The sequence below is a fragment of the Trichoplusia ni genome, chromosome 13 (assembly GCF_003590095.1).
Source record: "Trichoplusia ni isolate ovarian cell line Hi5 chromosome 13, tn1, whole genome shotgun sequence".
NCBI classification, from domain to species: Eukaryota; Metazoa; Arthropoda; class Insecta; order Lepidoptera; family Noctuidae; genus Trichoplusia; species Trichoplusia ni.
The window spans coordinates 10,779,078-10,800,837 of NC_039490.1; the positions used below are offsets into that span (position 1 = coordinate 10,779,078).

Below are 21,760 nucleotides of genomic sequence, written 5' to 3' on the forward strand. Positions count from 1 at the left end.
TCAATTAATTCACAAAGTACGTGAGTGATGTAATGAATTAACTGTATCGGTGTTATCTCTATAATACACGAATACGTGCAAATCAGCAGGTATTGATAACAGCAGCGAGGGTAATGCCCGGAGCTCACGACCCTGGATGGCTAATTAAATAATATATTATTAACAAATAAAATTTACAACTGACTTCAAATAAAAACTACTGAGCCAAACTTAATGATTTGGGATGTTGGGACCAAATGACAGCTATTTCACGTTATATGAATAAAAAATGCAACCAAATCGGTTCATTCAGTCAGAAGCTCTGAAATAACCAAATTATTAAAACCGAAGAATTGAGAAACTCTTTTTTTTTTAAGTCTAAAAAGGGTTTATCTCTTCCATTCTCACCTTTAAAGCTTTTCAATAGACTTTAGAATGAAAACTATTAAAACAAACGAGTACTGACGAATGTTATTAGTAAAATCTTCAATTATTTTTCTCGTCTTAAAATAATGCCGTAACAAGTTTTGTTAGGTTCGTCTGAGCTCAAATACACGAGTGGCGACGTCTCCTTATCCTCCAGAGCTATCCTGGAGCACCACGCACCAACACACTGTCATACGCCAGATAGAGAGGGACCGAGTTACACGCGTCAGGAGGCGCGGGCGCGGCCGTCAATATGACGCGTGTCCGAGCGTGTCGGTACTGTTGGCACGGATCGTGGGAATCAGGCATAACACCAATACGGATGCAGACTTAAAAAGGTTAAGGATAATGTAACTGATTACTTTTAATACTGTTTTATACTATTAATAGTAATGAGTATGAGAGTAAGAAAACCATAAAAGGCACCGCTCTCTGTTCGGCCATCTGTTGGACTGTATCTCATGACATGTAAAAGCAAGACAGTAGATTTTTTATCAGACAATGTATAGGTGTTGCCTTTAAACCCATTCCGAGGCTAGGCAATACTTCCCATTTCAGAAATTTCAGGCCTACTGATCCGAGCAAATTTCCTACCTATACCTGCATCATGCAGGGTGAAACCGAAACGCAAACAAAAAATGACTCAAATCGGTCAATCCGTTGTTGAGGATTTCAGTGACGTATACATTAATATGACATTTATATATAAAGATGGTAGATAATACGATTTTAAATAGATAATATCTATATTCGTTGCTTCCGTGTGATGCGCGTGACGTCACTGGCGGAGGGCGCCGCACTATCTGCCGATATCGATACTTATCTCCGAGGTATCGTCGCTATCGACAGTTATCAGGTAGTGCTGCCCGTCGACGGACGATACATATGTAAGTAAGCTCAATTAACATGTTTCATAATCTTGAATAGGTGCATTCAGTTATGAGGTCCAAATATTTTCAACCTACGTGGGCAAACAAGGTTTTGATACTTAATAAAAAAAATGAATTGAAGGGAGGGTAATGGAAGGTCAAGGCTACATTTTATCCCGACATTTTAGTTTATAATAAACCCAAAAAATTATTGTTAATTTTCTTATATTAATTGGTTTTATTATATAATATCAAAATTTAAATATTCATATCAACATAAGTGTATCTTGAGATATTCTAAAAATAGAGAAAGTGAGACATGATATTATTATCATCACACAATTTAAGCGAACTGCACTGGACCTAGAATATTCACAGTGTTAGTGCGTCGTCCTGAAATGAATGAGAGCAAAGGCAGTAAATATCACGATATTATAGAGATTAATTATACTTATAAAGTTAAGGCGCCTTTTGTTAATTACTTCGATAATTAATCAATCAATCTGATTCGGTTTTGTTTTGGGATGGTGAAAGTATAGAAAGTCTCTTTAGGCATTCAAGTATGATAGGCTTATAATTTACAACCCTATCGACTATGTATGTACTTATGTTTCACAACATGTAAACGAACATTGGTTTTTCTATATACACAAAGTTCAGACTTTAGAAACTGCACACATATATCATAAATTAGCTTTAGCCCGCGACTTCGTCCGCGTGGTTAAAAGATATAAGTTGTGATTTATACCTGCTCCTATTAGTCGCAGCGTGATGGTATATAGCCTAAAACCTTCTTAGGTGAATGGTCTATTCAATACAAAAATATTGTTTCAATAAGGACCTGTACCTGAGATTAGCGCGTTAAAACAAACAAATAAACAAACTCTTCAGCTTTATATATTAGTATAGATTTATTTTCTCTTGTTATTTTGATGTTTTCATCTGAATAAATAGTAATAGCGTACTGTGAATGTGCCATTGCTCTTTATAATCCCTTTCTTGACAATCTTCTTACTGCTTGTAGCTGAAATGCGTGGTATTACATTAAACGCTTTTTGTGTTAAAAAAACACTTAGTACTCTAAATAAATGAATTCGAACTTACTAATTTTGAAGAGCAAAACGTTAATTACTCATAGTTAATTAAAGGCCAATTTCATGTGAAAGTTTACGTTGAGTTTTGTCATATTGTACTATCAAAGTTTTCATAGACTATCAAAGAATTCATTACTGAGACTACAGCTGATTCTTATCAATGGTGTAACTTATCAGTGATGAGGTACTTTTGATTTAACATTAATGAATGCAGTCCATGTGGCCACGGGCGAGATAAGAGTATGAGGTAACACTCGCCTTGAGTCTCTCAAGTGTGGGAATGTTCGAGAGCTGATAGGGAGGTGGCTGACAGATACCGGAGGGACTTTCTCTTGTATCTGTCTCGATAGTAACCTGACATTGCGATTATACTGATAAGCTATTGTCTTCGGCGGAAATATGTGTCAATTTTGAATAGAAACAGAATCTTCTTTAGATAATGTTGCTAGTTTGGATTTGGCTACAAGTTTTTCCTTATATGTCTGGTTAAAAAATTGTTTTATAGAACTAATTTTAAATTAAGCTTGTAAACTGGTAATCATAATATACTTATATGCTACGTGATGACCAAAGAGATACCACACTATCACAGCGCGCTATATGTTTTGATTTCAATCTGAAGAGAGGCAAAATTATTCAATTTCAAATATAGTATTGACAGCGAGTTTATATCCCTCTTTCTATCAAAAGCATGCTAGCAGCAAACTTGGCAGTAATTATAGTAAGTAGCCGCTAATCAGTCATTTAAATTGCATTTTGTATTTGTTGTGAAATGAGCGCTAAATCTTAACAGCTTCCATAACCGAACTATTTTTGTATTTATTAATATTTAAGAGTAAGGATATCATACTGTAATCCGTAGGATATATATTAAGTTTGCGCTACGAAACTCCCACTTTCATCTTAGCAAGATTTTGTGTGGTTGGGTATGTTTGTGCCCGAATATTTTGATAGTAAGTATCGTGAGAATGATTCATTATTATATGATGTAACGGTTTAAGTACTCACGCGTATTTATCGGGAGTGCCCGACTAGTTTCGGACTCAACCGGAGTCCTTAATCATGAGCTGACTCGGCGTGATCGCAATAAATACGCAATAATAACTACATCTTAATCCAGAGAGAGGATCATGACATTCTTCAGCAGGATATAACTAGAATCGAGGAGTGGAGTTTGCAAAATAAATTATATTTTAACGTTACCAAATGTTCAGTTTTATCGTTCAGTCGTGCGCGTAACCCCAGTCATCATCAATACCATATGGACGGTAAACCATTACAACGAGTTACTGAAGTTAGGGACTTAGGTGTGCACTTCACTTCTGACGTGAACTTTAGGGTTCATATAGTGAAAGTTTGCAAAAAGGCTTACCGGAATTTAGGCATGGTATTACGTTTAGCTAACCAATTTACTAACTTGAGAGCTCTGAGAACACTGTACGAAGCACATGTCAAAAGCCATTTGGAGTTCAGTGCCGTTGTATGGTCACCACATGAGATTAAATATAAATTAATGCTTGAGCGTATACAGAACAAATTTATAAGATTTATCTATTTAAAAATGTACGGCGTTTATCCAGGTTTTCCTTTATTATATCCAACTCTATTTATACTAGGCATGGTAGGTTTTTATAAGATTGAAGTAAGACGTGATGTGGCTGTAGCCACATATTTGTTTAAGATAATTCGAGGCAAAATAAATAACCCGAGAATTTTAGAGATACTCCAGCTATCAGTTCCAGACGAATACGTCGACCGGCGAAGGAAGCCGCCGCTGTTGGTGGTGCCGCGCGCGCGCACAAACCTCTTGCAGCGTGCTCCCCTGACGCGTGCTTTGCGGACGCTTAATACCTTGTCACAACGGATAGACATATTTAACTGTAGCCTGAATGATTTCACAAAAGCCGCTTATTTGACCTGTACCGACTAAGATTATAAGTTAATTATAATGAAAGGTGTTAAATAACTCTTAATTGGTCTATCGTTTATTAGTATTAAGTAATACTAATGTAACTGTATATTTTATAACTGTATATTTTATGTAACTACACTATTGCATTAGGTATTGTCCTGTTATAATAGTTGTAAGTGGTTTAAATAAATAAATATAAAAAAAAAAAATCTTTCAGCCAAAATATTTTTAAATCTTAGGTTTTACAAATAAATAATAATAAACTAGTAAAACCAAAGCAAATCGGTAAATGTAAGAATTTCTAAACAACGAACGATTTGATCTGGATTTTAGCATTGGAATTTAGTTAAATCTCATGATCTCAAACCAAGTTAACAACATGTCTGTGAACCTAACACATTATTTTCCAGCAAATCAAAATTCAGTTATTTTCGAATGCAGCTGAGTTCTAGGTATAGTTCCTCATTATTTTTAGAAATATTTCTAGTCTTTTGATCTGTTAGGTTCACAGTGTCCAAAATAAACGATCACAGACCGGTTCGAACACGTATTCATGTGTCATATTATTAATCGTAAGATTAAATTCATATCGTCATTATACTTATCGGTAGATTACAGATGGCTAGACGTGAGTTTGAAAATAGTCAAGTTATAGATTAATAACTGAAACGTCATGAAAATAATTATATTATAATCAGTTTCTACATCTAAGAACAGAAGATGTAAGTCGAAGTTGTTTTGAGTTCACAATTAACAATATAATTAACATAATTAACAATATTTTCTGTTAGAACTTCTGAATTAATATTATCTTATTGTTTGACTCATGTAGAAGAATCGTATTTAAATTGTTGTTGCACAATATTTCGATGATTTTGTGAGTGTTTTTATTAATTTAAGTTTTTAAACGATTTCACCAGTGTGCTGATTATTGAGATTTACTGATTTACAAGAAGGTAAAAAGAAAAAAATAACCATAGGTAAAATGTATGAACTAACCCCTGTAGGAAAGTTCATTTTTTATCCAAACAAATCATACTTGAATAGATTGAGCCTATAATTGGCTGCATCCGCGTAGATCATACATTTTAGAGAGATTTTGGAGATCAAGTTCTCCAACCAACAATTTTCTTTAAATTTTTCAAACGTTTTTGCGTTCAAAACATAACAGACAGGAAGCTTTAATACTAGTATGGATAAGGTTCAAATTTGCTCCCGCTTGCCCACGTAACAGCTGAGCTATGCGCAGGCGCACGGCGTCACATCTCGTCTTAAACAATAATAATAATTCCCTAATCTCATTTAGTTATCGACATCGACATCTACAGCCGGCAGTTAATTGGAAATACATAAATAAGTATTATTGCCTGTACAATCAAACCCACAGCAAAAATAAAACTTGATCTTCCAAAACACTCTTATTACAAGGGGTTAAGGATCATTTTATTGTAACCTTTTGAATACATATATGTGTTCCCATTATATTTAAATTGTTTTATCGTAATTTGCCTATTCATCAAAGATAATAATCACGCAAAATTCTTTAAAAATCACGAATCTTATCAAAATATTAATCAGTCAAACAAATTAAGCCAGTATATCGTAAGTACTATGTAATAATATTAGATAAGGGTTCATACAATATATATAGATAGGTTCATTATAACATTGTGTCAGTAGTGTGTTGACTGTTGCGAGTGCTCACGTTCGATTCCCAGGTGAGATAAGCCACATATCGTTGTAATTATGATAAAAGTTGAGAAAAACCCGAGTTTGTATTTAGATAACGTTTTGAGATCTCAATTAAGACAAAATTAATCGATTCCTGTTTACAAATGTGCTGAATCTTGCAAGTATAGTCGTTAATTAATGTTTTTTGAGAATTAATTTACAAAGTAGTATCTCTGAGTGACATTGTTCAATACAATTAATAGTGCAAGTAACAAGCCCACCCACTACAGAGTGAATACATTTTGACAATACAATGTGGGAGTCACAGAACATTTCCCACTGCCTGCCCGTTAGCCTACTCGATAGGACTAATTTATTTTTTCAAATTAATAAGTTTTTGTTGCACTTGGCCTTCATAGTGTATTTTATAGGTTGTATTGACATTGGATAAAAAAATGAATATATAAACAACTGTACGTAAGATGCCATTAGGTGCTTAGTTTTCTTTGATTTCCATATACATTATTTCTTCCTATATTTAAGAGCTTGTGTTAATGAAAAATGCTGTTACATTAGGTACTATTACATGTAATTATTAAAAAAATGTGTTTCTTCTTATCTTAAAACGACAAATGCTGATTTCCATTTAATGATTACTATCAATGAATATGCACTAACTCACGTGATTATAACAATAATCTTAATTATCGATAGCGTATCTAAATAAAGCTTTCAACAAAATATATAGAACGCTACTATTGCAAAACGCCTTTTCTTAACAAAATGAAATGGACAGTCACGGGCAAAATCTTCACAATCGAAAAAATAAAGTTGATTTCTTACAAAAAAGATTGCAAAGCTGTTATAAAATGTGATTGATATCATAAACTTAAATAAAAAAACTGTATGACGTCATCGTTACTTCAACTACGGATTAATAACTAAAGATAAATCAGTATTTATTGTGTAAATGTTTTGAGTGTTGCATTATATTTAATTTTAAACAACTATGTACCAAAGATAATCTTAGTGATTAGTAAATTTTATGTATCTTCATCTCGTATTATAGCAATATTATTAGAGTTGTGAAAAACACGACGCACAGCGTATAACTTCAATAACAGTATTGATCTCGTATACATATTTTTGTTAGCGACTGTACTTCATCTTATAACAAACTCCTTTCATTGGTATTGACGTCTCTGCTTATTATCTTTATCTAAAGAGTTAATTTCTGCAATAATTATTCAACAAGATTACATTTTAGACTTTGATTAATTTATTCAGATAATAGTGATTGATTATAATGGTAATAGGCCGTGATTACCGTTTGCAGGACTTAGTCTGATAACAGATGTGTTTCAGAGGGTCCAGAGCCTTTAAAGTTATATTGACTGGCCTGGTGGTCTAGTGGTCAGAGGCCCTGACTGCTATACTCGAGTTCGTGGGTTCGATTCCCACCCAGGACAGATGATTGTGTGATAAGCTCTCTGGTATGTATAGTTGAGTGCTAAGTTTTACTGAAAATATTTTATCAGTGTTTTATAAGCGTTTTATATTTATTGCATTTATCCTTATTGGTGTAAGCAGTTTTTCTTATTTTTATGTTATCACTTCCTAGCTAGATAGATTATCATTGATTCTAAATAATCATAGTTATCATAATCACGTTAATAAGTTATGGTTAACAGAAAAATATTAAACTACCTACTGCTATCTAACCTAACAATTTAAAGGGTGAGCGAAACTGGGTACTGTCCATTGTAATCTGACCTTTAAAAAGTGCTACTTAAGAGCCTAATTTGAGTAAATGACTTTAGATTTTAACTTGAACTTTGTCCTTGTGAACGAAATAGAAGGTCTTATATCTGATTTTTTGCATATGTTCAGACACAATGGCTGAGTTGAAGCGCTACACATACGCGGACGTGGCCATCCGCAACGGCACCAAGGGCCAGCCCATCTGGATGGTGTACAAGGACGTCGTCTACGACTTCACCTCATACAAAGATGAAGTGAGTATCAACATCAAATGTCGTGAGAATTATTCATTATTAAATGATGGTTGGTCTCGACTCGCTCGCCCGCCGCGCCAGCTCATGACTAAGGACTCCGGTTGGGTCCAAAACTAGTCGGGCACCCCCGATAAATACGCGCGAGTAAACCGTTACATCGTTTAATAACATCAACTGTATCAGCAATGATCATCTGGTCAGCAGTACTTTGAGCTCTTAAGCTAGTGTGGAAGCGAGATCGGGCTATGCCCTGTGTATACCGCCGTCTCGCTTTCAAAATATATTCTCTACATATAGAAAGAATGACGTTGGGGTGTACGAAACCCCACATAGTGCAGCAACTTTTACCCACGTGGTTTACGGAAGGTTAACACGGGTAACAGGACTATATGCTATCTAACTTAACAAGCTGAATAGAAGTGTTAGAGCATATTAATCGTCTGAAAAGAAAATAATATTTAATCTGTCAGTAAGATAAAAATATTTAACATGTAGGTATGTTTCTTAGTGAAAATAATTAAGATAAAGCTATTAAATTTAAGAAATATTGCTTCGTCACAACAGCTTGATAAAATATCACGTTATTACAAAGATTTCTGACGTTCGTAGTTAATTACTGTATAATCTTAAGTTTTTGATTGCAATTAAATTAAGAGATTTTTTTTCCTTAATCCTATTATGTTCATGTTTAACGAAATCAAATCATTCATTACTTACATACATTAATTAATCATGCTCTTTCAATTTAATCACCATTTTTATTAACGAGGATGTTTGCTGTAAGCCGTTAATACTATGACGGTCACACTGAGCATGCAAAACAGTTCACTCTATACTTATCCTTCATATTGTTAAGTGGGGGGGCCGAGTGTGAATCTGAAAAGATACTACATATAAATATACTAAATGCTCGTGATATGGTTTCCAGCACCCCGGCGGCTACGACACCCTGATGGAGGGCGCGGGTATCGACGCCACGTCCGCCTTCGACGACGCGGGGCACTCCAGCGACGCCTACAAACAGCTGGAGCCTTACAAGATCGGAGTCATCGTTGATGTAAGCTTTATAATACATGTGCCATAATGTCTGCGGTAGTATAAAATACAAATTGCTTGTAGCAGGAACTCTCAAGGCAAGATTGTAGTTATAGAGAAAAGACGAGATGAAACGAGATGATGATGATTTACAAGACGAAAAGACGAACTACTCGTAGCGCCGTCTCGCTCGCACAAAACTTCTGGTAGCTAATTGTTGACGACTTTAAATTATAGCAAGGAAACATTAAGTAAAAAAAAATATAAAGTGAAAAACGTTTTACTGAAAACAGGATACCTATACAGTAAACGATAGTAACGAAGTAGATCAGTTCATTAATCCTCTGAAAAAATAGCTATTTAAAAGATCAATTAACATGAGAACTGTGAGTAAAATAGTGCACTAGCGCTGTGATTGGTTGCCAACCATATCTGTTGAAACATATTAGTAAACTTTTCATAATCTGAGGTAAACCTTTACAAAAAGCAGACCGTGGTTTGCATTTCACAGTCAAGACACTATTTAAAATCGATAGCTTTCAAAGAAATGTTTAAAGGCATTACTGCTAACGTTTTGCGATAGTTTTCCTGAAAATAGATTATAAAACAATTTCGTATGACGCTTTCCGTGACCTTTATAGATAATATTTCACATGTAACGGGCTTATGTGAAAGTAAAATTCAGTAAAAATAATATTTTAAACATATTATAAAAGAAGAAGTTCATTTTTTTTCCCCTAAGAAAGGATGTCAAATCCTACTACTATTATAAAGGCGAAAGTTTGTAAGTATGGATGTATGGATGTTTGTTACTCTTTCACGTAAAAATTACTAAATGGATTTGAATGAAACTTTTCCACAATATAGCTTATACATCGGAATAACACATAGGCTACAATTTTTGAGGTTTCTAATGTGAGGTCGTAAAAAAACACATTTTTTGCGCTTACATTGCAAACGTTGACTGAATCCTAGAAGATAGATAGATAGAAAGTAGATAGATAGAAGGCAGGTATAAATTATAACTTATATCTTCTAACTACGCGGACGAAGTCGCGGGCAACAGCTAGTAGTTTTATAAACAAAATGGGCTCGATAAACTTAATTCATTTATACCCATTCAGCTCATAAACGAATAACGAAAACAAAAATACGAAAGTAATATTTATCTGTAATCAAAATTGACCAAAATCTAATGAAAATAACTATTACTAAACCCTATCAACAATTTTAAAATAAAATAAAAAATAAGGTCTTTCAATTACAGTGGCAGTACTTTCTGTAATATGTTTCCTGTAATAGGTTTCTTAAGGCAGTAAGTTAATAGATTTCTTTGATACGAACTCTCTTGTATCGGCACACATGGCTTTTACTGCAGCCTGCAAGCTGGACTTATGTTACGGGGCTACATTATTAACGCGATAATTAAAGTGTACTTGTGTAGTGTCTCAGGAGTCTACAAATTTTAAAGAATAGTTTTGACATATATACAATTATGTATTTCACATAGCCCAATGTTGGAATGTTAGGCAAAATACGTGGATACAAAAATCGCAGTGTAATTATTTATCAAAATTAAGTTAAAAATTTGAAAGTCGTAATAAACATTCTACAATTTATCTTATTCATTAATAAGATAATTCTTGAAACGAATGTAGATATTCTACTTTACACCTGAAAGTAACAAACACAGCATTAGACATGGCGGTATCTAAAAACTTTTTTTAAATAATTTTCTGCCCATAGACAAGTCTTCGGACCATAACTATAATGTTCTTGTTCAGATAATCTTAACTTTTAAACGTGGTGACGTATTCTGTACGTGCGAAGCCGCTTGCATCAATTGGCGATTTAGATAAACGTTATCAATAGTATAATCACGATAAAATAATCAATTTCGTGTATTACTGATAGTTTTACCTATCAAAAATTACAACCGGTAATGGAACGCAAAACATGCTGATATTTTCGGTACAAAATGTAACTAATCTCCTTTAAGAATGTGCAGTTTTATATTATTTATTGTTTTGCCTTCATATTACAAATCAATCATATGGAACTTGCTATTTATTATTTAACAATAATGTCAGATGCGCGTAACACATCCATTAGAAACTATAAACAGTTGCCTTTTGTAATTAGTATTTTCATTAATATACCGTTATAATAAAAACTTAATCAACATTACAAATAAGAACTGAATTGATTTATATTTTGACTATTACAAATGAATTTGGAAAGCATATACTAAGCATATCCATTGTGCACCAAATGTCGAGCTCCCCTGCATTAAAGAGTACATAAGTATTTACTTACACTTACTCGGCGTGAGAGTGAGTGTTAACCAAGCAACACTACTTAGTATAGCAGTGCAGTGGTTATGTCATAACGTTAGTTTTTATTAGATCAAGTAGCGCAGAGTTTCTTAACGTTTTTACTAAGGAGTCTTCACGTGTTTCTTACACAAGCTTGGACGACACGTGTACACTCTTATTATTAAAGAGAAGAATATAATAAAAATATCATTCTTATAAATTCTTCTAATCTTTTTCCTACTTATAAGGATTATAACACACGCTGTTTGTTTATTAATTCACTGGACTTTTATACTTTAAATATCTGATGAAAAATCCTATAAAGTTAATTTGATGACAATTATGCCTATTAAAATAATAAACCAACAGACTGTGTATAACAAAAAAGGAGCATAATAAAAAATACTATATTTTTTCTTAAGAAATTACTTACATTTATTAATTTTGTAATTAAGTTCAGTGATTGTCTAAAGCTGTTAGCTTTCTACACAATACAGTAACAATGCAACAGCAGAGCTATTGACAAATATCGTTCGTTCGCGAGTGAATGGAACAATGAACGAACGATAAGACGTCGTTGTTTCACTTTGATTAGTCGCTTCGGATAGCTCACTCACGTATCTTGACGATCAGTTCTGTTGCAGACAGCTCTCGTATTTCAACACTTTGTTACTAATAACAATTAAAAGGAGTCTATTTAAAGGACTTGATAAACTGAGAACTTCGTCTGGTGAACATGTAGATAAATCTTACAAATATTAGGATGTCCAAATGAATATACTCGTAATTCGCTCGTACTACAAATATCATAAACGCAAAAGTTTGTATGTATAGATGTTTGTTCCTGTTTCATGCAAATATCACTGATTGGATTAAGCCGAAACTTGGTACGCAGATAGTTTATAACCAGGATAGTATTTTTTATCTGGATGTTATGTTTCTTTGATATTTTTGTAGATAAAATGTGACCAAGACACATACAACCGTTGCGCAAAGTAAGAGGGTTGCAGATGTAAAAGCTTTCAGCCACGAAAAGCAGAATTTCTTCCACAACTACCAGCTAACAAACTAAAACAATCGTTTTTTTTTACAGGAGGAAAAGAAGTACGATGCAAACGGCAAGAAGATCAAGAAGCAGAAGGTGGTAGCCGTACAGCCTGAGAAGCAGAACACGAGCAGGAGTTGCATGAACCTGATCACGTGCGGCCTCATCGGCTGACCTCTCACCACTCAACCATAATACTCTTACACATCAGCCACCTAGTCAAGTAACACTATGTATTCGTAGAAGTGAGATGGCGCTACGTAATGTGGAGTATTCCGTCTCGCTTCCACATCAGCAATAGTTTTACTTTTAAAGATGGCTGCCGGTCTCCTGTCACGATATTTTAGGTTTAAGTAACAAAGAGGGATTTAACAGTAATTTTAAATTATTTGATGGCTGAGTTTATGCGTTAAGCCATATTTTGAAAGAAAAAATAAATTTTATACATAGAAAAGATTATTGAAATGAAAAGAGTATAAAAATGAACAAACATCTGTGATTGAAACTGGCACAAAAGTCGAAGCGTCTCGATAAAAAAGTTTTGTCAACTAGCTCTATAATTTATGACAAGGTTTAATTCAAACCTTATGCAAGCAGATTGCGTGTGGATATTGATCGATTAAGATGAAATGAAATGCCAAGTTTCTTAAAGAGGACTTAAGTTATATAAAGTTAACGAGATTAATTGGGTGATAATGAACGAAAACACAAAATAATCAAATCGTTTAAAAATATAACTTTATAGAGCCAGTTCGAGATAAACATGAACATCACTTCAGAATAGTGCTTTATATATTAAACTAGGATTAAGAAAACCTTTATTTATTGTACATGTAAGTTTTTACGAATCAAAATAAAAAATGTATTTTGAAATTTCATTTTTTTAAATCACTCCACTCATATTTATTACTAGCTGTTGCCCGCGACTTCGTCCACGTGATCGATTGTATCTTCGCTCCTATTAGTCGCAGCGTGATGTTATATAGCCTATAGCCTTCCTTGATAAAAGGTCTATTCAACACAAAAAGAATTTTTCAATTCGAACCAGTAGATCCTGAGATTAGCGCGTTCAAACAAACAAACAAACAAACAAACAAACTCTTCAGCTTTATATATTAGTATAGATTAGGTAACAATTTCATGAAAAATAATACAACTAACCGTTTTTTAGCGTTTACAATTATTAAAACTTCAACTTGCGATAATTTAAGCTCTCATAGTGTAGTGAACCAACCAAATAGCTACATAAAAGATCAGTTAAACAAAAACAAAATTCCTCTAAATTTGCTCTCACGTTGTACTCAAATATAAAGCAACAATCAATAGACAAACAACGTCACCTACATTCCTAAATATTCAGCAATAAAACATAATAAGGTTCACATACAATTAGGCTTTAAATCTGTCAGACTTCCCGCACCATACCGCGAAGTACATTCACAAACAAAAATCGGTCAACACAACCCAAGCCAAAAAAATTGCGTTTAGTATGCTTTTAAATGGGTTTCATTGTGCATGTGATTTGTATGTTTGTGAAACCCCCCGCGACACAAGGATTAAAATTCCTTAGTGCGGGAAAGAGCAAAAAAATAATATCTAAAACTAAATTTGAAGCCTGTTTTGCTACCAAACAGAACAACAGCTTATTTTTAAATTTAATTGCATAATTGATTTTAAATAATTTCATGTTTGTTCTGGGCTTCTGAAGCTGAGTGTACCGCAAGGCCTGTACCGAGTGATTCGAGCATTGATAAGTATTGTCGTGATGAACACGACTCGTCATTCGTACAAATTGTCTTGTTTTTGGTAAAGGTAAATATTTTACATTTTGTTATTTTTTGTGCGTATTGTTTAGAGCCTTGCCAAATTTATCTCTCGTAAAGGGACATTGGAACTTAATTTAAAGACTTTATTTCCATATTTTCTCAATACTTTAGTAAGACTCGACTTCTCACAATTTTTTATTGACTTCAAAACTTGTCCCCTCAGCTACTTTTGCGTTCAATGTCTCATTTAGTGCTAAACTCTACAAAAACTATTTATATAACCTATTCACGATCTGGTAATTAATATTGGCGACATCTAGACTAACGCGACCCACGGGAGCCCCGATGTGTCTGACCAACGAGATTTCTTTCCTAGAAGGCTAGACCGTCTACATCCATTAATATTGAGTCTAGCCAGAAATCTGGTTCTTGTACAAATAAATGTTACTAGGGGCCTTGTAATTTAGCGGGTAAATTTTGCTGGATTCAGCGATGGCAGAGATATTACAGCCTCTTCTGAAAGACATAGGTTTGTATTAATTAATTCAAAGTACTAAAGGGATATCTTTATTAAAAGTACTTACCGATCGAGTGCGATTGTGACTGAAGATTTATTTTTTTAACACTATTAAATTGTTTACGAATCGATAAATACAGGCACTGAAACAATCAATGAAGATTGGTTAATACCTGTTGGAACCTACCTCTAAGCTTTGCAAGGGGGAACAGGCTAGATACGCTGTGTATCCCGGTTCATTATGAAAGTGAATGTTTTTGTACATTTTTATTTCTGCTAAAATAAAGGCGAGAACTTTTAGGAAACCAATGTTTCGAATACAAAGAGGGTACAGCATTAGTCACCCGCCCCCATCGGCTCTAACGACGTCAACTCATTACGTCTTGGTTTCCTCGTTCATTTGGATACTTTCCTTCGCACTATGTAATGATTAGTCAAGAAATACTAGTAGAGAACCAGTCAAACTCTACAGTTAGACTTTAGAAAAAGCGAAAATAAAATAATTATCCTGTAAAAGTCGTTCGAAAATTAAATCTAAGATTGAGATATAACTTATCTTCATTGTAGGAAAGTTTTCTTGTCTAGATATTTTTTTACTAATTAGTTTAACATTATTAAACTCCCCTTTCTTTCAACGAAGGGTTCGTTGTGGAAGCGAGACGCCATGATAGTGAAGAAACGCTTCCTCAACTGAAAATGATATATCGACAACACGACGTACCCACTACTACTAATTACCTACTCAATGCTAGACTGATACCTGCAGTCTGCACTTATCACATCTCCCAAAGACTTCTGGCCTCAACTCCTGCAAAACATTCCACAGTCGTTCCACCCTGATCACGCGACATCTGCCCCTGAAGCCTATCCGTATAACGAGACTTTTATTTGACGAATATGTTTGACGGTTTGACAGGTTTTGTATAGAAAATATGTCAAACGGTCAACATGTCTATATTTATTCCTCAGATAGAAGTTAAGTGATGACTGAAAAATCGGCTCTTATTCGTGTATGAAAATGACATTTCACTTCGTTGAGTCACGTGACTTGGATTTGTCGTTTTCATACATTCAAGCAAGTATTATCAAAATATCTATTGGCTCAAGTTGCTGACGTCAGTGTTTTTGTGTATCGTCTGCTCGAAGGCGCCACGCTGCAGGTCTAGCTGAGCAATTCGTTCATGCTTGCACAGGTGGAAACTCGCCGTCCGTACGTTCACACTGACCGGGCACACGCCGCCGCTCACTGTACTGGTGTATGTAGATCTCTGTTTTACACGAATCACTTGTTTGTTTTAAATGTTTTAAAAATCGCAGTATTGTTGAAGATTTTTCACCTGAGATATTTTGTGATTCTACTGAACTGCTACTGTATTGAGTTAAAGAGAAAAGTCAAACTTTTGAATAACACATTTCTTTTCAGTGTTCCGTACGCATAAGTGAAAACCATACCCTATTACTGAGGCATAGTTGTTAGTCTTTCGGTCACTTATCTCATGAGTTAGAATATGAGCTTCAGCTTCATTCCCACAGATGATATCGCTTTAACGTTAACAACAAATGTTACATATCATAAATGTGAGATTCGTTTTTCAGAATCCCTGTCCGTCGAGTTTCCCGAGTCCGTCGCCCAGTTACTTTATTGGCAAACCTTAATAAAGAGAAAACCAATTTAGTCCTATACTATGACTTGTAAATAACTTTGTGTTAACCCCTCCAACACCTATAACTTGCAATTTTAATGCTAACAAAATGTATTGAAGATATTGTCGTCTCCTCATATATGAGAACATCAAATTTGTCAAAATCAGTAGACTTCAATTACCACCAAAATATAAAAATATTTATTCTTGAGGAACATATAACAGCGGAACCATTCACATACTTACTTACTCGTACTACTTAACCTCAAAACACAAGAATTATTGTGTCAAAGATACTTTCCGACTCATGATGCTACTCCCGCATTCCGCGAACGAGAAATACAGTCTAGGACTAACGCAGTTTGGCTAGAAATCCAATATAACAGTCTCAAACAGTGTCGTGTCTAATGCACTGTGGACACCCCAGCTGGCAGCGCTCGGCCCGGCTATTGTGTCCCAGACTCAGTGGTAACTCAATAGATAGCTGAGATGCTCACTCTTATGACGGAGACGTAACACAAAATGTGTTATGTCTGATCTTGAAATTTAAAAGTCCTTTGATACAATGTCGTACAGACATTTACGTCATTGCAACTTTTAGGAAGATCCGCAGTAATTCTTTTTCTCTTTTAACCTCTCCCGCACTAAGTAATTTAATCCTTAGGATGAGAGGTTTCACTAACATTCAAATGACATGCAACTTAGGCAAGCGTTTGTGTGATACACTCAACGCAGACTCAGGATAGGCATTCGTGTATCACACAAACGCTTGTCCTACGCCACGTCGCTTAGCGCTCTATGGATTTGGTGTGGTAACATAACATAGATTAAACTCATTTTTTGTGATATAGCACAAACTTTGAAAACTATTTAATAAAATAGGTTTTAAAATCACCGATAGGAAACCAAAATAGGCACCTTCACATCTTCATTTTGCTAACTTGCATATTTCTAGATTTATAACGGCAAAAAACTTCTTAAAACAAAACTAGATATTTAATAAGAAATAAATAAAACTTGTTCCGTGCAAAGATCTTAGATCACAATACAAATCAAACGTATCTAACTTGAGCGGTACATTTTTAAACGAACAACTTCTCGGAAACTTTCTAGGCACTTGATAGTTTTAAGTTAGAGAGCTGCGAACTAAGTTGCAGTGTCGTGAGTGTCAGCGAGATTCTGACAGTGGCGACACTTACTAATGTGTGCCGGGCATCGTCGGTAAGTGGAGACCTCGGAACACCTACACTCAATACTTTTAACTTCGTACTGTTGATGCCAGAAACAAGGTGGGATGTTATTTTAGAATTGCATTTGTGTTTGAAAGGTAAGTCCTTTTCGGTATATAAGTACTTTATGTATGAAACATTTGGTAAGGTATTTTCTACTTATACCCAATCTTTCTAGACTATAACGAAAAATAAGTAGTATCGTTCACTCGGTTTGCCATAATCATCTAGATTTAAACTATCTATAGGAGATTTATAATTTTGTACCGGTTTTTAGTATTTATTCGAGATGTAACAATAGGTCAATAAGCAGATGCAGCTGTCATAAGAACTTTAACGCACCGAATGCAGAGGGGTCGTGGGTCTTGTAGACGTCTGCCTAGAGCACCGAACGTCAAGAATAGGGTGATACAAACCGGTTCCTTTATTAAGACGTGGTTTTACAATTTCTTCAATGTACCTATGTAGCAGGGATGTTGCGAACATTCGCATCTGCATCCGCAAATGCGGAACATCCGCATTGTTTTGGACATCTGCATCTGCTTCCGCATCCGCATTAATCAATGCGAATGTTCATGCGGATGCGAATATTATACAAGTAGCGACAAGAAAGAAACTGGGCGGGGCCGGTGATTGACGCGTGCCGGTCGCACGTGACAATAACCAATGGGAGCGAAGAAATTAGTGACAAGATTCGACACGTTTGTTTGTTTTCGCTAGTGCATCATTTGTTTGTTCCTTGCAAGTGCAAGTGAATAAATACGTGTTTGTTTGCGTTGTGAAGTGAAAGTGAACTACTTATCGTATCATAAAGATAAATAGGTATTTTTAATGTTATTGTGATACAGTGTGTAAATAAGAAGAGTTTACAAGAAAACTTTATATTATTTAAGACTAATATTCATAAGATCACAGGGTAACTTCTATTATATTACGCCGGTAATACGTTTTATTGTAGGAAAAAATATCGTTTTATGACGAAATTCGTTATTTTTCCAGTGTGATTCCCGTTATTGATAGTTTATCTAACTATTTAGTCAACAATGTCACCACCGATCAAAAGTAATGTATGGGATTATTTTGAACCAAATAAAGAAGACCAGGATAAAGCTAATTGTAAAATATGCAAAAAAAGCTACTCTCGCAAGGGCCGCACCACGTCGTCTTTAAAAAACCATCTTAAGTCGATGCACTCAGAAGAATTTTCTACATTTGAGAACATTAGTAAAGAAAAAAAATTACAACAGATGAAATCTGACGCAAGTAAGTTTCATAATTAATAGTTTTAATTAATTAATATTTACTTGAGGCATTGTTTGGTTAGTTTAATAAAAGAATAGTTTTAGTTGTGGTTTATTGGCAAAGTTTCCACTCAATATTATAGTTATTTGCTGTCATATAAAACGTCAGTTGTAAAAAGACTAATATATGTAATTCATTTATCTACTTCTTTATTGTTTCAAAATAAAACAACCTGTACATAAATGTATATTTTTAATATGATATTAAAATATGAATAGTGAATTACTTAACTCAAAAACTATTCGGCTGATTGCAAAAATTTTATCACTATCAAAAAGTGTACCTTTTCTTTTTAGTGTAGTTTAGCTTCACGCTATATTTAATGTTAATGCCAGAAAACATTAGGGATCCTTCCTTCTTATAAATATTTATAAGGAATAAACTCCTTTTATTTTTATTTTTTGCAATATAAGTTGGACATTTGATTTTGAAAGTTATTTACAAAAATATATAGAAAGGTTTTCTGGTGTTTTAAAATGTCCTCACTTTTTAATTACTTTTAAGTAAATAGTTTTTTACAACGAAAATTTTTATTTATTTGTGTATTTTTCAGATAAAGTTACCACTCCTCTGCAAGAATCAAAGAAACAACTTTCATTAGAGGAAGTGGTTCTAAAAGAAAAGAAGTGGGACGTCAATAACTTGAATTCTAAAAAAATTGATAAACTCATTGGAGAAATGATTGCACTTCAAAATTTACCGTTTAATTTTGTTGAAGGGCTAGGTTTTCGTAGACTGATGCAAGAATTAGCACCAAGATATAACTTTAGGGGACGCAATTTTTTTACAGATTTTGTATGCAAGGAATTATATAGCAAAGTGGCTCAAAAAGTTAAAGGATTAATCGAAAATTTTGATAACATGTCGTTTACGTCTGACATTTGGTCGGATCCTAGCTCAAACGCTTCTTTGCTTAGCCTGACTTGCCATGGAATTGCAGAAAACTTTGATAGATCATCGATAATATTGAAATGTGAGACATTTGACGGCCGTCACACTGGTGACTTAGTTGCTGAAAAATTCAGTAACATGCTTTCTGAATGGAACATTAAAAAACAACAACTGCATTGCCTAATCAGAGATGAAGGGTCTAATATGAAACGAGCCGCGCGATTAGCAGCATTAAATGATATAGACTGTACTGTTCACAAGATACAACTGGCTATCCGTAGTTGTTTAGGTTCTCAAGAAAACATAAAAATACTAAAACAAAAGTGTAAGAGAATTTCGACCCATTTCAATCACTCTACCATTGCCCAGAAACAACTGCAATCAATTCAGGACAGACTGAATCAACCGCACCTGAAAGTGTTTCAAGATTGTGTAACACGATGGAACAGTACATTCTACATGTTCGAGCGTTTTTCAAAGATAAAGGATGCTCTGAGCCTTTACATGAATGATAATGAAATTGACCCTGTTCTACCAGAAGAATGGAAAATGATTGAAAGTTTCATTCAATTACTGGGACCTTTTGAGGAAGCAACACGGGAACTGAGCAGCTCTTCTGCTCTTATTTCATCTGTGATACCGATAATACAAATGCTTGAAAAAAAAGTTGATGACTATTTAACAAGATCGCAAGAGTTTGATCCGATTCGTCAGGCTGTAACGACTTTGAAAAACGAACTTTCTACAAAGTTTTCTAGCTTGGGAGAAAACAATTTATATACCATCGCTACCTACTTAGATCCTCGCTATAAGCACAAATTTTTCACACCGGTGACTGAAGAAAAGATTAAAGATGACATTATAAAAATGATAAATATTGAGAATGACAATTTTGAATCAGTTAATACCAATGCCAAAAGGGCTAAAATAACTGATTGCATGGAAAATGAAACAGAACAACTAGGACCAGGGACTTCAGGTTTCAACAAAAAGCCATGCTTAAAAAACGACCTGGCTATGATGTTAGATTCGTCGAGTGAAGACGAAAGTCAAGATGAGCCAGAAAATAGTAGCGTTGAAGCTGTATTAAAAAAGAGTTACTTGCTTACCGTACTAAAAAAGAATAAATGTGAGTGAAAATCCTTTAAACTGGTGGAGTGTACATCGAGGGGAATTCAAGGTATTATCGCCGATAGTACGAAGATTTTTATCTGCTCCACCGGGCAGTGTTCCTAGCGAACAACTGTTTAGTAGCGCGGGATTAATTTACGAACCTCTGCGTAACAGACTAGAACCAGAAAAGGCGGCAATACTACTCTTCATCAAGTATAATGCTCCTATTTTTAAATTCAACTATTGATATAAAAAACAGAAGGTGTTCAGTTACATTATACATGACTTATATTTTTAACATAAAAATAAGTACTTAATTATGTTTGATTACAATAAAAATGTTAATAATTACGTTGTCATTGTTTTAATTCTTCATGGATAGACTTAATTTACATAATATCTTATACATCCGCATCCGCATCTGCATCCGCGGATGTGAGCCTGCTAAACTCCGCATCCGCATCCGTATCCGCGGATGTGAAAATATCGGCATCTGCAACATCCCTGCTATGTAGGTACACTAACCATGTTTAACAGTCGTTTGTTGTCTGAACTTAAAAAGAAACGATTTAAGACCCTTCGAGAAACTTCTCAATATTTTGATGGAAAAGGTCGACTGTTAAATTTCGATAGATATATATAAAGTCTTGTAATAGCCCTGCATAAAATTGTAACCTGTCTGTTATAAGAAAAAACTTTATCGTAAAATAGTTAATAATAAAATTTAATCGTACCTTCCAAATTAAATGAGAAACATACATACATCGTAAAAATATTAGCATACTCGAGAATTATAAGAAACCAGAATTGTTTTAACCAGAACCAGTGTTTAAATGCATTTTCTGTGTAACAGTGCTTCGTGACGCCGCATAATTCGGTATAATGTTTGCACTTGTGGATTTATGCGAACAAATAGATTAGGAACATCAAAGACTAAT

The 21,760-nt window shown here is 34.4% G+C and overlaps 2 protein-coding genes across 3 annotated transcripts; both read left to right on the forward strand.

Moving 5' to 3' along the window:
* Window positions 1–1,156: 1,156 nt before the first annotated feature.
* LOC113500049 (cytochrome b5 type B-like) lies at window positions 1,157–13,176 on the forward strand. Of its 2 annotated transcripts, none has more exons than XM_026880709.1 (4): window positions 1,157–1,292; window positions 7,842–7,966; window positions 8,895–9,023; window positions 12,410–13,176. In XM_026880709.1, exons 1-4 carry the CDS (start codon window positions 1,172–1,174, stop codon window positions 12,533–12,535), a joined length of 501 nt encoding a protein of 166 aa, XP_026736510.1. In that variant the 5' UTR covers window positions 1,157–1,171; the 3' UTR covers window positions 12,536–13,176. The 2 variants fall into 2 exon arrangements, with proteins under 2 accessions (XP_026736510.1, XP_026736511.1); XM_026880710.1 differs by lacking the exon at window positions 1,157–1,292 and adding an exon at window positions 5,921–5,998.
* Window positions 13,177–17,823: 4,647 nt separating this feature from the next.
* On the forward strand, window positions 17,824–21,173 carry LOC113499868 (zinc finger BED domain-containing protein 4-like). Its single transcript, XM_026880445.1, has 3 exons — window positions 17,824–18,432; window positions 18,516–18,779; window positions 19,372–21,173. The coding sequence occupies exons 2-3, from the start codon at window positions 18,560–18,562 to the stop codon at window positions 20,844–20,846; spliced, it is 1,695 nt and encodes a 564-aa protein (XP_026736246.1). The 5' UTR covers window positions 17,824–18,432; window positions 18,516–18,559; the 3' UTR covers window positions 20,847–21,173.
* Window positions 21,174–21,760: the final 587 nt, after the last annotated feature.

What these genes read in the sequence shown, in the direction of transcription:
- LOC113500049 (XM_026880709.1), top strand. Translation starts at nt 1,172, where the DNA reads ATGCGCGTGACGTCACTGGCGGAGGGCGCCGCACTATCTGCCGATATC. An exon ending in TCACCTCATACAAAGATGAA is followed by an intron (nt 7,967 to 8,894) that starts GTGAGTATCAAC and finishes TATGGTTTCCAG; the next exon opens with CACCCCGGCGGCTACGACAC. An exon ending in AGATCGGAGTCATCGTTGAT is followed by an intron (nt 9,024 to 12,409) that starts GTAAGCTTTATA and finishes TTTTTTTTACAG; the next exon opens with GAGGAAAAGAAGTACGATGC.
- LOC113499868 (XM_026880445.1), top strand. Translation starts at nt 18,560, where the DNA reads ATGTCACCACCGATCAAAAGTAATGTATGGGATTATTTTGAACCAAAT. An exon ending in ACAGATGAAATCTGACGCAA is followed by an intron (nt 18,780 to 19,371) that starts GTAAGTTTCATA and finishes TGTATTTTTCAG; the next exon opens with ATAAAGTTACCACTCCTCTG.